This window comes from Megalobrama amblycephala, linkage group LG8 (assembly GCF_018812025.1).
Source record: "Megalobrama amblycephala isolate DHTTF-2021 linkage group LG8, ASM1881202v1, whole genome shotgun sequence".
Taxonomy (NCBI): domain Eukaryota; kingdom Metazoa; phylum Chordata; class Actinopteri; order Cypriniformes; family Xenocyprididae; genus Megalobrama; species Megalobrama amblycephala.
The window spans coordinates 34,023,391-34,039,970 of record NC_063051.1 but is presented as its reverse complement, the minus strand read 5'-3'; the positions used below and the strand labels follow the sequence as shown (position 1 = coordinate 34,039,970).

The 16,580-nt window shown below is 37.7% G+C and overlaps 1 protein-coding gene across 4 annotated transcripts in view; it reads left to right on the top strand.

Moving 5' to 3' along the window:
• The window catches only part of als2b (alsin Rho guanine nucleotide exchange factor ALS2 b), a 41,802-nt gene extending 27,137 nt beyond the window's left edge, over positions 1-14,665 (top strand). For all 4 annotated transcript variants that reach the window (XM_048200810.1, XM_048200809.1, XM_048200808.1 and 1 more), the window contains 19 exons: positions 1,051-1,121; positions 1,216-1,282; positions 1,363-1,565; positions 1,647-1,712; positions 1,794-1,892; positions 2,773-2,937; positions 3,070-3,181; positions 3,793-3,870; positions 5,163-5,296; positions 5,396-5,560; positions 6,985-7,102; positions 7,246-7,403; positions 7,485-7,592; positions 7,742-7,918; positions 8,010-8,055; positions 9,674-9,735; positions 9,824-9,973; positions 10,253-10,349; positions 12,878-14,665. In XM_048200810.1, the coding sequence (XP_048056767.1) occupies positions 1,051-1,121; positions 1,216-1,282; positions 1,363-1,565; positions 1,647-1,712; positions 1,794-1,892; positions 2,773-2,937; positions 3,070-3,181; positions 3,793-3,870; positions 5,163-5,296; positions 5,396-5,560; positions 6,985-7,102; positions 7,246-7,403; positions 7,485-7,592; positions 7,742-7,918; positions 8,010-8,055; positions 9,674-9,735; positions 9,824-9,973; positions 10,253-10,349; positions 12,878-12,916 (2,115 nt within the window). In that variant the 3' untranslated portion in view covers positions 12,917-14,665. The remainder of the gene's footprint in view (positions 1-1,050; positions 1,122-1,215; positions 1,283-1,362; positions 1,566-1,646; positions 1,713-1,793; positions 1,893-2,772; positions 2,938-3,069; positions 3,182-3,792; positions 3,871-5,162; positions 5,297-5,395; positions 5,561-6,984; positions 7,103-7,245; positions 7,404-7,484; positions 7,593-7,741; positions 7,919-8,009; positions 8,056-9,673; positions 9,736-9,823; positions 9,974-10,252; positions 10,350-12,877) is intronic.
• Positions 14,666-16,580: the final 1,915 nt, after the last annotated feature.

Genomic DNA, 16,580 nt, shown 5'->3' with positions numbered 1-16,580 from the left:
TAATAATGAACGTAAACAACTTAGAGAGCTTGTATCTGACTGCTGCAGATTTATTTTTCTTGTTGATATTGTTGACATGGATACGCATATTTCCGAGTCTGAGGACGTGAACAGCTCCGGTTAGAACGTCACGGGTTGCCATCTCTTAATTACGGTAGTTATGGCGTGAATGCAGCATAAGCTCATTGTTTTGATTCAGTAGGAACTGTAAAAGGTGGCTGTTGTTTGCTTCCTGTGACTGAGGTCTGTCTGTATAAACTCTGCATAGCATGAAGGGTGCGTGAGGGTATGTAAAAACATGCAGGTAGGACATTGTATTATTTCATTCGGACCGAATATAATAATTTGATGAACATTTTATGGTCCTACGCCTTCTACAGATGATATATATTTATAAAAATACATTTAGACCACCAACATGTGATTGCTATCAGGATATGAGGAGACTTTCAAACAGTATAACAAAAAATGTTTCTGTATAGAATCACCTATTGCACCTTTAATTCTTAAAAAAAAATGTAGCTTGGTTTCCACAAAAATATCAAGCAGCACAACTGTTTTCAACTGTGATAATAACAATAAGAAGAATGTTTCTTGCACACCAAATCAGCATCATAGAATTTCTGAAGGATCATGGACTGGAATAATGTTAATAATTCGGTTCTGCCATTACAGGAGTAAATTATTAGTTATTTTAAATTGCAATAATATTTCAAGGTATTGCGTTTTTCCTTTATTTTTGATCAAATAAATGCAGCCTTGGTGAGACTTTTAAAAACATTGAAAATCTGGTAAACTTTTGAACAGTAGTGTAACAGTATGAAAAACGGATACTCATTTTGACATCTGACATACATAATTAAATATCCAACATATATATATATATATATATACACAGATCTCCTAATATCTATTGATAACTGATATGATACTGATATATTGTGCATCACTGACCAGGAATGGAAAGCAGAATTGTTTACATTCCGAGTGCATTTATTTTCTGGATATTTTTCTTGCTTTAGTTACATTTCTTTTTTTAATCCCTCCCAGTTTTCCACTCATCACGTCTTCCCATTGGCTACTCTGTGGGTGGAGCCGATTTCTGAGGAGAACACGGGCCTGTGAGTGTGCCAGTCATGTACATTAGCATTATTTAGTTGTAAAGTGTGTGTATATGTTGTTTTATAGAGTGTTGATTTGTGTTGTTTTGTGCAGATATGGTTTAAAAGTGACTTCACCTGAAGAGAGCTTCACTCTGCTGGCCTCGTCTCCAGCTGAAAAGGTAGACCCAGCTTGACTCAAAATGATAATGAGCTTTTCAGAAACGTGTAGTTGGTTAAACAGTTATGTCCTGCTTCCCAGGCAAAATGGCTTCGTTCTATAAACCAGGCGGTGGAGCAGGCGCTTAGCGGACTGGGGCATGATGGGATACCGCCTTCTACAGGGGTGACACAGAGAGCAGACCCGCCCATTTCACGGACGGCATCGTACACATTCTACAAAGACAGTCGGCTCAAAGAGGCCACGTATGAGGGCCGTTGGGTCTCAGGGAAACCCCATGGACGGTAGGCCATTGGATAGGGAATTGTGGGTGTGAAATCTTCTTAAAAGAGGGAAGATAATGATTGGCTATGTTTGTATTCTAGGGGCGTGGTTAAATGGCTCGATGGACGAATGTACACAGGGACATTCAAGAACGGCCTTGAAGATGGGTTAGTGGCAACTATTTTTTTTATGCTGGCATCTTTTATTTTCCATTTTTGGAAATGTTTCAGCTATTGTTTTCTTTGCAGTTTTGGAGATTACATTGTGCCAAACAAAAACCTGAACAGCTGTGATCATTACCAAGGGCAGTGGAAGGATGGCAAGATGCACGGCTTTGGAACATTCAGGTTGGTGTTTGTGTGTTTTATTTTTGTATATTATTTTTAGTTTGTTATATTTGTTTATTATTTTTACATTAGCAACACATTATTAGTTGTTTGATAACATAGTCAAGCAAAAGGCTAATCATATTAATTACCGTTATGTGTCCGATGTTGTAAAGAGCGATACCATTGTGCTGCGTTTACCTCAGTAAGTTGACCGAGTGGATCTCTGAGCTGCCGTGAGCGAGTGGAGGCAGGGCTAATTTGCATATTCGTTGATCCGCTTATATTAAATGAGGCAAGGGAGTTACATTCAAGCTATTTTAAGGCATGAAGAATTTTTTTCACAGGAAAATTTTTTTAAATACGTCATTTTGGTGATTAAAGATGAGTTTTAAGGGATAAAATTATTGACTACAGAGGGACTTAAATATATTTGAAAATAGAATTTATTTCTGTGATGGCAAGTCTTTTGTATGAATAAAAAATTTTAAAAGGTAATTGTGACTTTTTATCTCACAATTCTGCCTTTTTTTTCTCACAATTGCGAGTTTATATCTCACAGTTCTGAGAAAAGAAGTCAGAATTGTGTGATATAAACTCGCAATTGTGAGATATAAAGTCAGAATTGCGAGTTTATATCTCACAATTGCGAGAAAAAAAGTTTTTAATTCACAATTGTGAGTTTATATCACGCAATTGCAAGAAAAAAAGCCAGAATTTTGAGATTAAATGTCACAATTACCTTTTTTTTATTGTTTATTCTGTGGCAGAAACAAGCTTCCATACTTTTGAGATTTGATAAATCAAATATTTAAATAAAAAACATAAATATAAGCTGTGTAAATCAAATTGTGATTTGATTTCATGGAAGTTCTGACAGAGTGTGTGTGTTTGTGTTCAGGTATGCATCTGGTGAAGTGTACGAGGGCTCGTTTCAAGATAACATGCGCCACGGTCATGGGATGTTGCGTAGTGGGAAGCTGAACTCCACCTCTCCCAGTGTCTTCATCGGCCAGTGGCAGTATGACAAAAAATCTGGCTATGGAGTTTTTGATGACATCACCAGGTAAATAGACAAGGGATGAGGTCGCATAATGGTTGTGGCACTTATGTGCCTTTAGTTGAAATGTATTAAACATATTACACACATTAAAATGAGTAAATATATGTGCACTATATTAACTGTGCTTTGTGTCAGAGGGGAGAAGTACATGGGCATGTGGCTGGATGATCAGCGGCAGGGGAACGGAGTTGTTGTTACACAATTCGGCCTGTACTATGAAGGTGCTTTTAGCAACAACAAAATGATGGTGAGATTCACATAAACACATTTGTTTTTGTTTAAAAGGGACAGTTCACCCATTTACTCACCCTCAAGTTGCTCCAAACCTGTATGAATTTCTTTCTTCTGCTAAACACAAAAAAACATTTTGAAGAAAATCGGTAACCAAGTTGATGGACACCACTGACTTCTTCTATAGTGTGAAAAAAAATACTCTGGTCAATGGGGTCCATCAACTTGGTTACCGATTTTCTTCAAAATATCTTCTTTTGTGTTCAGCAAAAGAAAGAAATTCATACAGGTTTAGAACAACTTGAGGATTATGACTATATTCACAATATATAATGGCCTCTTGAGCCTTTTATTTAACAGTTACCGCACAATAGAAATATTATGAATACAATTTATTTATTAAAATATTTTTTTAACAAATTGAACAAAGTGCCATCTTTTTACTACAAAATATATCTCCTGTTTTTTTCTATAGTCCCCACACATTATGATTTACTGTCTTTGAACCTACAAAAATGTCAAAACCTTGACATATGCACAGAGATAGTCTTTTTTGCTAGTAAATTATGAAAAAAAAAATAACTTTGGATGATTTCATTTTTATCTCATAATTTGTTTCTTTCCTAGGGGACTGGAGTGTTACTGTCTGAAGATGACACCACATTTGAAGGGGAATTTTCAGAAGACTGGACTCTAAATGGAAAGGTGATTTATAATGCTCACAAACACTTTTGGGGTCATTTTTTTAAAGAAATTAATATTTTTATTGAGCAATAATACATTAAATTGATCAAAAGTGACAGAAAAGACTTTAAAATTGTTACAGAAGATTTCTGTTTCAAATAATTGCTTTTTGAACTCTGTTCATCAAAGAATCCTGAAAACAATTATTACAGTTTCCACAAAAAATGTTAAGCAGCACAACTGTTTAACATGGATAATAATAAGAAATGTCTTGAGCAGCAAATCATCATATTAGAATGATTTCTAAAGGATCACGTGTCACTGAAGACTGGAGTAATGATGCTGAAAAATTCAGCTTTGCCATCACAGGAATAAATTACATTTTAAGATATATAAAAACAGAAAGCTGTTATTTTAAATTGTAACAGCTTTGCCTTTAATACATATATTAAAATACATAGTTGTTTTAATAATATTTCTCAATATTACTGTTTTTACTGTATTTTATACAAATGCAACCTTTGTGAGCGTAAGAGACTTCTTTCAAAACAAATCTTACCTATTCCCAAACTTTTGAAGGTACAGTAAGCAATTTCTGAGAAATGCATTTGAAAATTGAAATGAACACCTAAACAAACAGTTTTGTGAATATTTGCTAGATGTCTGTTCTGTGTGTGCAAAAAAAAAAAAAAAATTTTATGTTTGTACATAGTCCTGGCTGTGTAAATAGGAGACCAATCCACGGTCGGACCAATCCACGAAGCACCAAAACACTCTTGTATCCAATCAGCAGTAGGGGGGCATATATGCTCATGATGGGGGAGGAGAGAGAGTGAGCAAGAGTGATATTTGTAGAAAGACTGAGAAAGAGAGATGGCTGAGAATAAGATATTACCAAATAGGAAAAGGTCAGAAGTATATAACTGGAAGAAGAAGCTTTAGGACCCATGTTAATATTGGAGAAGCTTTCCAGTGCTGGAGAGACATTAGAGAGCAGGAAGGCCTGAAAACAGACACCAAGGTGCTTGTTTTCTGCTCGATATGTGAGTTACATTGTTTTTTTTATTGTTTGAGAGAACCAAGATATGTTGTTATATGTTGTTTTTGAATCACAGCTGATTCATCCATAGCTGTGCGAGCTGTCTGATGCGCTGGCTGTTAGTTGTTATTTTGGAGGCGGAGCAATGAAGGGAGGGGTGTGTTTGTTTGGGTGTCGATTTTAAATATCAACAGTGTTTCTCAGAAATCACTTACTGCACCTTTAAATGGTGGTTCATGTTCACAAAAACAAGTGTTATCATCTCTTTCTGCAGGGCGTGTTGACCATGCCGAATGGAGACTATATCGAAGGCTCTTTTAGTGGGGTTTGGGGAACCGGATTAAAGATGTCAGGTTCCTACTACAAACCCAGCCTCTACGACTCAGACAAGGAGAAGGCTCATGCACTGTAAGCATGTGTTGAACTGTGCAACATATTCAAATGTTTAGTGAGATTGTCATTGTTGATGGAGAGCCTATATGTATGTGTGATTGTGTTTATCTGCAGTAAACTGGGCAGGTTAGCGGTTCACTCCGAAGATAAGTGGAAGGCCGTGTTCATGGAGTGCTGGAACAGGCTAGGCTGTGATTCTCCCTTACAGGGACAAACCACTACAGCGTGGGACAACATTGCCGTAGCGCTCACTGCTAACCTGAGACAGCAGAGAGACAGGTACGCTTAAACACTCATGCACTCACAGCTGATTCCAGTAGAACTTGACATTACCATGTTGCTAAGCTGACATCCAAGTACTCTAAGAAGAAAAAAATATGGATTTGGGGTGGGCAGTATGACCGTATGACTTAGGCCTTTTGTTCAGCAGAGTGATGTAAGGTTTGTTATGATTGCATCATCCATGACTTCTAGGAATAATATGATGCAATTCATATCATGTATGATGCAATACCAGCTTCAGATCGCATCATTCATTGTTTTGCCTAAAAAGCAAATACTGTCCAAACCAGTCATAGATTTATTCATAGATCCTGTCAAAGTTGTATTTTAGTTCTGGTTTAAATTGAGATACCTTCCCTTTATTACTCATTTCTTTCGCCATTTCGTTAGTCAAGGGTCGTATATACTGACCAATAGCATATCTTGAAAACTAGAGCCATTCAACATTTTTCATTCTCAGTGACCCAGAATTAGTAAAGTTTGACTACATTTATTTCAGAAGCATTTTGGTTGTAGTATAGTGTAATTTATAATAAAAGGCCCTATCATACACCCAGTGCAATGTGACGGCAGGCGCGACGCAAGTGTTTTTTGCAAGTTTCAGCCCGGCGCAGTTATCATTTTCACGTCCAGTGCCACGTTGTTTAAATAGCAAATGCACTCTCACCCATCTGTTCTGTGCTGGTCTGAAAACGAGGTGTGTTCAGGCGCATTATTGGCGTATTGCTATTTTAAGGTAACTGAAAATTACTGCACTATTGACCAACCAAAACGTGTTCTAAAGTCAATGGCGCAGTATTTTTTTTGTTATTTAAAGAGCACGTTAGTAATATGCGCCTATAGGCGGGTGCGCAACCTGTGTACACTCTGCTTGTTACACACACAGGGGCGTGCAGCAGCACACAAACATGCCAAATATTAAAAATAATGGATTACAATGTAAAAGATTATTATTGTGAACATAAAAATAAAAATGCCTACATTTCATAATGGATAGTCATTGTATGTATCAGAATTACCTATTTGCAGTAATGACAAATGAAATTGGCTAATTATTTGATCAATCGTGGCAATACACACTTGTATTTAAACTGACTCGTCAGGTTGAGAGTGTCTATATTCCGCCATGTAAATAGCAATCCGTCACTGATGCAAGCGCACCTAGCTTTTAAAGGGAATGGGAGATGACACTTTGATTGGTTTATTGCACGTTACGCCCAAAACACACCCATGGCTTCTGGCTAGCAAAAGTGGATTCGGACACGCCCTAAGTGCACCTACGCCATGTGCTTCAGAACATATGCTTAGATATGCTTAGAAATAGGGCCCAAAGACTGCAACATTCCATTTAAAAATATTTTTTATTTCATGGTGACTGAAATGTGTGAAGTAAAAGCTGAACATGTGTGTTTGTGTTTTAGTCCAGAGTTACTGAGTCGCTCTCATCACAAAACACTGGAGAGTCTGGAGTGCATCCCTCAGCATGTGGGTCCTGTGACTTTAGAGGTGTATCACACAATCCGTCGGTACCTTGTCAAGGTAAGCATTGACCCAAGTCATCAGTTAACTGATACTAAGCACATTTTCTTAACATAATAATTTGTCCCGTTTTTGCTCTTCTAAGGAGTTGTGTGATGATTTTGCACTATATGTCATTATTGACCCCTGATGTGTGACCCCAGGCATGTGATACCCCACTGCATCCTCTCGGTCGGCTGGTGGAGACATTGGTTTCGGTGTACCGCATGACATACGTTGGTGTCGGGGCCAACCGCAGATTACTGCACCAGGCCGTCAATGAGATCAAGTCCTATCTCAGCCGCATCTTTCAGCTCGTCAGGTAAGTGCGTCAGTCAAACTGACAACAAAGTCTGTTTTAAATGTCTTTTCCATTAATATTTCTGTATGTGTTTGTGTTTAGATTCCTCTTTCCTGATCTGCCGGAGGAAGGAGGTTCACTGGCTGACCCTCCAAAAGAGACAAGCAGCTCAGACCCAGCTGGGAAGCAGCTTGAGTCTCCTAAACCTGGGTATGTAAAATATCATTATATCATCAGATATAATATTGTAAGACAAATAATACCTTTACCAAACTCTGTATTTAAACAACTGTAATTGTTTATCACAGTTAGCTTGAGAAAATGAGAAAAAAATAATTATCACATGATGTGTGTGGCAGGTGTGTGGTCAGCAGCTCTGCTCTCCTCCTGCCGGTGCTGTTGCCACGTCTCTATCCTCCTCTCTTCACTCTCTACGCTTTAGAGAAAGAGAAGGAGGATGATGTGTACTGGGAGTGTGTGCTCCGACTCAACAAACAACCAGACCTGGCGCTGCTCGCCTTCCTTGGGGTGCAACAGTGAGTCCCACGCACAACTACTCTGAGACATACATAGATTTGATTATCCTGTAGTGATCCATCTTACTGCCACTAACAACTGTTTTCACAGGAAGTTTTGGCCTGTGACTGTTACCGTACATGGAGAAAAACAACAGGTATGTCCTTTTATAAGAGAGACTCTATACGTTTATTTTAAAGGGTTAGTTCACCCAAAAATGAAAATTCTATCATTTATTACTTACCCTCATGCCGTTACACACCCGTAAGACCTTTGTTAATCTTCAGAACACAAATTAAGATATTTTAGTTGAAATCCGATGGCTCCGTGAGGCCTCCATAGGGAGCAATGACACTTCCTCTCTCAAGATCCATTAATGTACTAAAAACATATTTAAATCGGTTCATGTGAGTACAGTGGTTCAATATTAATATTATAAAGCGACGAGAATATTTTTTGAGCGCCAAAAAACACAAAATAACGACTTATTTAGTGATGGCCGATTTCAAAACACTGCTTCATGAAGCATCGGAGCACATATGAATCAGTGTGTCGAATCTGCTGTTCGGAGCGCCAAAGTCACGTGATTTCAGCCGTTGGCGGTTTGACACGCGATCTGAATCATGATTCAATACACTGATTCATAATGCTCCGAAGCTTCCTGAAGCAGTGTTTTGAAATCGACCATCACTAAATAAGTCGTTATTTAGTTTTTTTTGGCGCACCAAAAATATTCTCGTCGCTTTATAATATTAATATTGAACCACTGTACTCACATGAACCGTTTTAAATATGTTTTTAGTACATTAATGGATCTTGAGAGGAAATGTCATTGCTCCCTATGGAGGCCTCACGGAGACATCGGATTTCAACGAAAATATCTTAATTTGTGTCTGAAGATTATCGAAGGTTTTACGGGTGTGGAACGACATGAGGGTGAGTAATAAATGACAGAATTTTCATTTTTAAAGTGCCCCTATTATGTATGTGTAATATAACTGTGTGTGAATGTAAAAGGTCTGAAAAGTTTCAAAGTGAATGATGTATGGAGTTATTGTTTCCCAAAAGAAAGAACTGATTTTTACTTTAGTAATTCCAGTCTTGCATGAACGTACGTAGGTTCATAACAAATTTGCATAATGCCAGCCGGTCTTCATCAGTGTTGGGGAAAGTTCAACTTTTTCAAAGTAATCCATTTCTTTACTAGTTACTTGAAAAAGTAATCTGATTACATAACTTGCATTACTTGTAATGCGTTCACCCTAACGTCTTCATTGGCTGCCTGCATGTGAACAATGTCTACTTTAACCCACCCTCAAACATTGTAGTTGTAGCTGAGACTAGAAGAGTTTTATTTGCGTTGTTGCACTGCGAAAGTAAATACACTCTATGCACTTCCAAAGGATGAGGACACGGGCTTGAATTGATACGGTAAAACCGATGCCATCATTACTGTTCGTATCATTGTATACAAGTGCTGAGGAAGCCTCCAGAGCTGAGACTGAATCTTTTATTGAACCGTTTCAGACACTGTGAGAAAAGAAGTGATGCTGAAATGTATATTATGAGAAAATGAAAGTGTTTTTGACCTTGGATGCATGTAAACCTGTTGTAAGAGACCTGCAAAACAACATTAGGAACCTTTAAAATAGCATGATAGGGGCACTTTAAAAAGTCTCTCAAATCTCTCATTGAAGGCAATGTGCTGATTATGCTACCTGAAATAAAACCCTGGAACATGAAGCAATATTAATGGAAATATTTTGGGTGTGTAGGTTCTCTCAAGCACTAAAGACAGCTGTTTTGCCTCAGCGGTTGAGACTTTACAGCAAATAAGGTTGGATATTTTTTTTGTCCGATAACTTTTGTAGTTTCTCCTCTGGTATATTGTTTTCAAGGTTTTTTCTCTTTTTTTATTTCAACAGCACAACTTTCACCCCCTCAGACAAGCTTCAGGTCATCCAGCTGACCTTTGAGGAAATAACCCAGGAAGTACTTGCACTTCTGAAACAGGATTTCTTGTGGTCTATGGATGACCTGTTTCCTGTCTTCCTCTTTGTTGTTCTGCGTGCACGGTAAGGATGAGATCACAGGGTTTGTAAGGCCCTATTTTGGGGATGGTAAAAATTTCTCTTATGCTCACCAAGTCTGCATTTATTTGATCAAAAATAGATTAAAAACAGTTCATATTGTGAAATATTGTTACAATTTAAAATAACAGCTTTCTGTTTTAATATATTTTAAAATGTTAATTTATTTGAAAGCTGAATTTTATCAGCCATTGCTCCAGATTTCAGAGTCACATGATCCTTCAGTAGTCATTCTAAATGATTGACAGCTGTTGTTTTCGTCAGGATAAGGAATCTGGGGTCAGAGGTCAGTCTCATCGAGGACCTGATGGATCCATGTGTACAACATGGAGAGCATGGCATCATGTTCACCACACTCAAGGTATAGTGTAAATAAGAGTTTTTTTACACTATAATTAACTTTTTGTTAACAAAAGTCAGTGTTAACGTGTGATCACGTTGGTGAAATTTCAGCCAAATTGGGGTTGTCAGAAATACTGACTTAGATATCAAGTCGGTACTGAAATTTCAAAAACATGTTGTAAATGGTCCTCAATGACACTCTTCACCAAGCACTTACACAGATACACGTGGGTGTGTTTGAAAGCAAGCGTCTATCAGCAGATCCCTAATATATCCCTGATTTCAAACACTCCCGTGTGTATCTGTGTAAGCGCTCGGCGAAGAGCGTCATTGATGACCATTTACGACATGTTTTTGAAGTATTGATCATTGTAGCCAATCACAGATATATCTGTTGAGCTTGTGAACACAATGGCTAATCAGAGGTGTTTAAGAATGTGCTTAATAGCACTCAAAATGCTAGAGGGAAATGCTGGTATCGTCACATTTTTCAAATTTCAGTACCAACTTCGGTACCAAATACCAGTAACCCTCAGCCAAATACCAAAAAAGGAATTATTTTTGGTATACCAAAAAATCACTATAGCTGACATTAGCCTAAAGCCCTGGGTGTACTTTGTTTTTTTAGGCGTAGTGTATGCACACAAACTTCACTTGACTCGTCTGCGTACACAGGCGTTCGACGCATGCACAGTTTTGAGCAATCTCTCACCACGAGTTACAACCCATGTAAATACAAACCCGATTCCAAAAAAGTTGGGACACTGTACAAATTGTGAATAAAAAAGGAATGCAATAATTTACAAATCTCATAAACTTATATTTTATTCACAATAGAATATAGATAACATATCAAATGTTGAAAGTGAGACATTTTGAAATGTCATGCCAAATATTGGCTCATTTTGGATTTCATGAGAGCTACGCATTCCAAAAAAGTTGGGACAGGTAGCAATAACAGGCCGGAAAAGTTAAATGTACATATAAGGAACAGTTGGAGGACCAATTTGCAACTTATTAGGTCAATTGGCAACATGATTGGGTATAAAAAGAGCCTCTCAGAGTGGCAGTGTCTCTCAGAAGTCAAGATGGGCAGATGATCACCAATTGCCCCAATGCTGCGGTGAAAAATAGTGGAGCAATATCAGAAAGGAGTTTCTCAGAGAAAAATTGCAAAGAGTTTGAAGTTATCATCATCTACATTGTATAATATCATCCAAAGATTCAGAGAATCTGGAACAATCTCTGTGCGTAAGGGTCAAGGCCGGAAAACCATACTGGATGCCCGTGATCTTCGGGCCCTTAGACGGCACTGCATCACATACAGGAATGCTACTGTAATGGAAATCACAACATGGGCTCAGGAATACTTCCAGAAAACATTGTCGGTGAACACAATCCACCGTGCCATTCGCCGTTGCCGGCTAAAACTCTATAGTTCAAAATAGAAGCCATATCTAAACATGATCCAGAAGCGCAGGTGTTTTCTCTGGGCCAAGGCTCATTTAAAATGGACTGTGGCAAAGTGGAAAACTGTTCTGTGGTCAGACGAATCAAAATTTGAAGTTCTTTTTGGAAAACTGGGACGCCATGTCATCCGGACTAAAGAGGACAAGGACAACCTGAGTTGTTATCAGCGCTCAGTTCAGAAGCCTGCATCTCTGATGGTATGGGATTGCATGAGTGTGTGTGGCATGGGCAGCTTACACATGTGGAAAGGCACCATCAATGCTGAAAGGTATATCCAAGTTCTAGAACAACATATGCTCCCATCCAGACGTCGTCTCTTTCAGGGAAGACCTTGCATTTTCCAACATGACAATGCCAGACCACATACTGCATCGATTATAACATCATGACTGCGTAGAAGAAGGATCCGGGTACTGAAATGGCCAGCCTGCAGTCCAGATCTTTCACCCATAGAAAACATTTGGCGCATCATAAAGAGGAAGATGCGACAAAGAAGACCTAAACCAGTTGAGCAACTAGAAGCCTGTATTAGACAAGAATGGGACAACATTCCTATTCCTAAACTTGAGCAACTTGTCTCCTCAGTCCCCAGACGTTTGCAGACTGTTATAAAAAGAAGAGGGGATGCCACACAGTGGTAAACATGGCCTTGTCCCAACTTTTTTGAGATGTGTTGATGCCATGAAATGTGTCGATGCCATTTGCATCGTCACAACGTTGAATACGCACAAAGAAGAAGTTGTAGTAATATTAGTGCTGAGTTGGTTGAAATTCGCAACCTCAGCGCTAGATGCCGCTAAAATTTAAACACTGCACCTTTAATTTTCAGTAATGTAGCGATGTATGAACCGCAGCTCACATAGCAGTCACTTTCAAACCAAGCAGCTTTCTGTTGGTGAATCTACATGACCAACTTGAACCCTTTGAGAAATGTGCATATAAAATATCTTTTGATATTCTATTTTCGTGCCTATAGAATGTAAATGTTGTTTAGTAACAGACAGCTAATCATAAACTCAGTGCTTACCTCATTAAATATGAATGAAATATGACAATTCTTTTATTTGCTTTGTCCAGGCATGCTACTATCAAATCCAGCATGAGAAGGTCACGTAATGAACACGTAATGATCTCTCCAAACCCATTTGGTAAGGCAGTGCAATGACTGACAAACCGACCAGCCAAACACAGTATTCGAGAGACAGCGCTTGCCATGACTTGATGTGTGAGGAGCCAATCATGTTCTGAGCCTGGATCACATGGCCGGCGAAGGGTGATTCCATGAAATCTGAGCTCTCACATTCAAACAGTCCAGTTTATGTGCAAGTCAGTCTTTGGTTTGGTATTTATTAACATATATTCTTTACATTTTTGTGTCTTCCTCACTCAAAAGGCCTTTTAACTGCTGCCATTCCATCATGCTACAGATATACTGTTCTTTTATTAAAGAGCCTGTACTTCATTGGCTCAGAATGTATGATGTTTAACAGCATGTCACCTCTCCCTTCAAGCACACACACTGGTCGATCCAGTGTCAGTTGTCGATTAATGATGTATGAAGTTCATTAGTGTACTGTAAGCCATCCGAAATAATGGTTTCCATCTACCTCTGTCTTTGAAGTAAACTACATTTTCCTGATCGTATTACATCATTAATTGCAAACAGCACACTGCCTTGGACCCAAATCATGAATCTGTTCACGTAAATGAAAAATGATGTGCTTCTTATTAATGATTGTCAATGAAAAGAAACACAAAATGTAGGCTGTAACTTTTATTGCTGATGTCTGATTCATTTTGAGCTTTCTTGACCAACTGCACAGTGATGATGACCTGCTTTATTATGTACAAGTTTACAAGCTTCTTTGTTCTGCCAAACTGAACTTGGTATTAAAACGGTTGACACTAAGCTGAGATAGGAAGTGTTTGTGGATCAACACATATCGTTTTGTTCTTTCTCTATGCACTCACACAGCAGTTTTCTTTTGACGCACTCTTGTTAAGTATTCTTGTGGTCAGTTTTCTGAAAAATGTTCACGTCTTTTCAGAAAACACTTGGAATGGTTTCTCTGCATCTCTGAGTAACTGTTGGCAGTGTTTGAGTTTTTTTAGGGGATTGTCACTGGCACGCTGGAAAAAGCAATGAGCCACAATTTGCATGCTGAACTAATTTGGTCAATTTTCTGAATTTCTTAAATTAAGCAGCTGTTGCAGAAAGGTCGCTTGACTACGTAGTAGTATTTACTGCTAAAATCAGTTTCTTTCTTGAAGTGAAGTGTTCTTAAAAGTGCCTCTGACAGTGTTATGGATGTGTGTCAATCCATCTCTTTACACAGCAATAGCTTTGAATTGAGTGTCACGTTTTAAAGCTCAACAGCCTAACGCATTATTTTCTTTTATTGACATTGTTTTATTTATTTAGATCTGGCTGCAGCACAGATAATCTGAACGATGTAGATAATCTGCAGGGTATTTCACGTACAGAGCACCAGAAGGACAGGGAGTTCGAATAAATGGCCAGAAAACCCATTTCCAAGGATCAGAGATCAGGATTTTGATGCTAGTGTGTGATTGTATGTTACTAAATGTAATCGTGCAAACTGTTACGGCGAAGGACTGTTGATGTTTACAACCATTGACACTTGAGATGTTGCATGAATATCATGATTCATGTTGTACTTTGCGTACAGGAAGTTACGGTTTGTATTTCCACACCAGTTTTTCTACACTGAGCCTGTGTTTGAATGTGTGTATGTGTGCAGGTATGTTTAAAGTTTCTGTCATTTTTGAAGAATATTGTATGTTCAAATTGTTTACTGACATAATTCAGATAGATGGCAATAAAACAATGATTGGGAATTAAAATCTGTTGTTTTGACTCTTCTACTTGGCCTTTAGTACAGCTGTTTCCAAAACTTTTTGGGGGGTTGGAATTAAAAAAAGTTACTTTGTTTCGATGGTTCAATTTTAGACATTCTACTAACTATAACTTTGCAACTACATGTCAACTAACTATATTTACAGTATTAGTAGACTGTTAAGGTTAGTAGAGCAACTTGACATGTTGCAAAGGTACTTATAGTCAGTAGAATGTCTAAAGTGGACCATCGAAAAATGCTGGTAAAACTGTTTTTTCTCAAGAAACCTTTGATTAAGAATGAAAAAGTTTCTGTTTGTCTGTTTCCACTGAAGTATCAGCTTTGAGCTGTCAAGGTGGCAAAAACTTCTTCATTATCAACTGTTAATTAAATGAAAATGAGAATATTTTGCTGGCATAATCTGCAAAATAGCTTTGTATTAGAATTTGATTGGATGCAAGTGTTTGTACTCTCTTATGAAATTTGATAAGCTTATTTATTTGTTATCCTATGTCTGATTAATTGGTTTGCTGCATTTTAATATTTCTGTTTCAGCCTCGTCAATGGACGAATATTGACACATCTTTGGAACGACTGCTTTAGACTGGCCTTAAAGGGTTAGGATCAACGTTTGTTTATCCTTTTTACTTTAAACTGATTTTAGGGTAGTAGAGAGAGGGATGATATGAGGTAACAAATCATGAAAATGGAAAACGGTTTTTCCCCAATCAGCTAATGCCTGTATATATCATTTTTAAGCATAAGGTCCTTCAATATATTAAAAAGTCCATTTTACCCAGAGATGAGTTGATGGGCATCTGCCCAACAGAATAACAATGTTGTGTTAAACAGACTTTCTTTTTGATACTGTTTGAAGTCCCAATAAATGTTTCAAACTGCAAATGGAAGTGAAAGAAATATGCTGCATCAATGACTAGGTGCCATGTAAAGGGATAGTTCACCCACAAAAAGTTGTTCCAAACCTGTATATATATCTTTCTTCTGCAGATCACAAAAGAAAGAAACAACATTGTCATTGACAAAGTCATTAGTGTCCTTTTCTGTCATTCTCATGACACAGGTGTGGAAATAATGACAGAATTTCATTGTCTGGTTCACTACTTTTAATGACTTTACATTATTGATTTATTAAATCAAAGTAAATAACAATAAAAATAGAATTTAATATACACTGCCCTCCAAAAGTTTGGAAATGCCCTAGAAAAGTGGGGTTTTGGACAATACTGGCATGAATCCTTTTTAATTTGTGATAATTTTGCACTGATAAGGGACAACACAAACTACGAAAACATATTTTATTACATAAACAGTTTATACATAGAAAAAACTTAAATTTTCGATTCATCAAAATATCCACCATTAGCAGCTATCTGATCTAAACTGGGTTCTGATTGGTTCATTGTATTCTAAACTTAATTGGCAATCAATTGTTGAAGCTATTAAGGTGTGCTGACCCAAAAATCTTTTACAAACCTGGGCCAAGTTTAAACCAGTAACCAGGCATCACAGCTGGCAAAGGGACATGTCTGACTTTGACATGTACAGTGGTGATCAGAATTATTGGCACCCTTGGTAAATATGATCAAAGATGACTGTAAAAATAAATCTGCATTGTTTATCCTTTTGATCTTTAATTCATAAAATGAGTAAAAATCGAACCTTTCATTGAAGGAAAAGAATTGAAAGTGGGGGGAAAATCACATTACGAAATAAATGTTTTTCTCCAAAACTTGTTGGCCATAATTTTTTATGAGTAAAATATCTCTAAAGTATATTCCCAGTCATATTTACATTTTTTTTAGCCCACCAGGGTGATCATAAACATGAAATTGTCCAGCCATGACTTCCTGTTCCACAGGAGTACAAACATGAGCAAACACAAAGGCCAAATTCCCTTAATC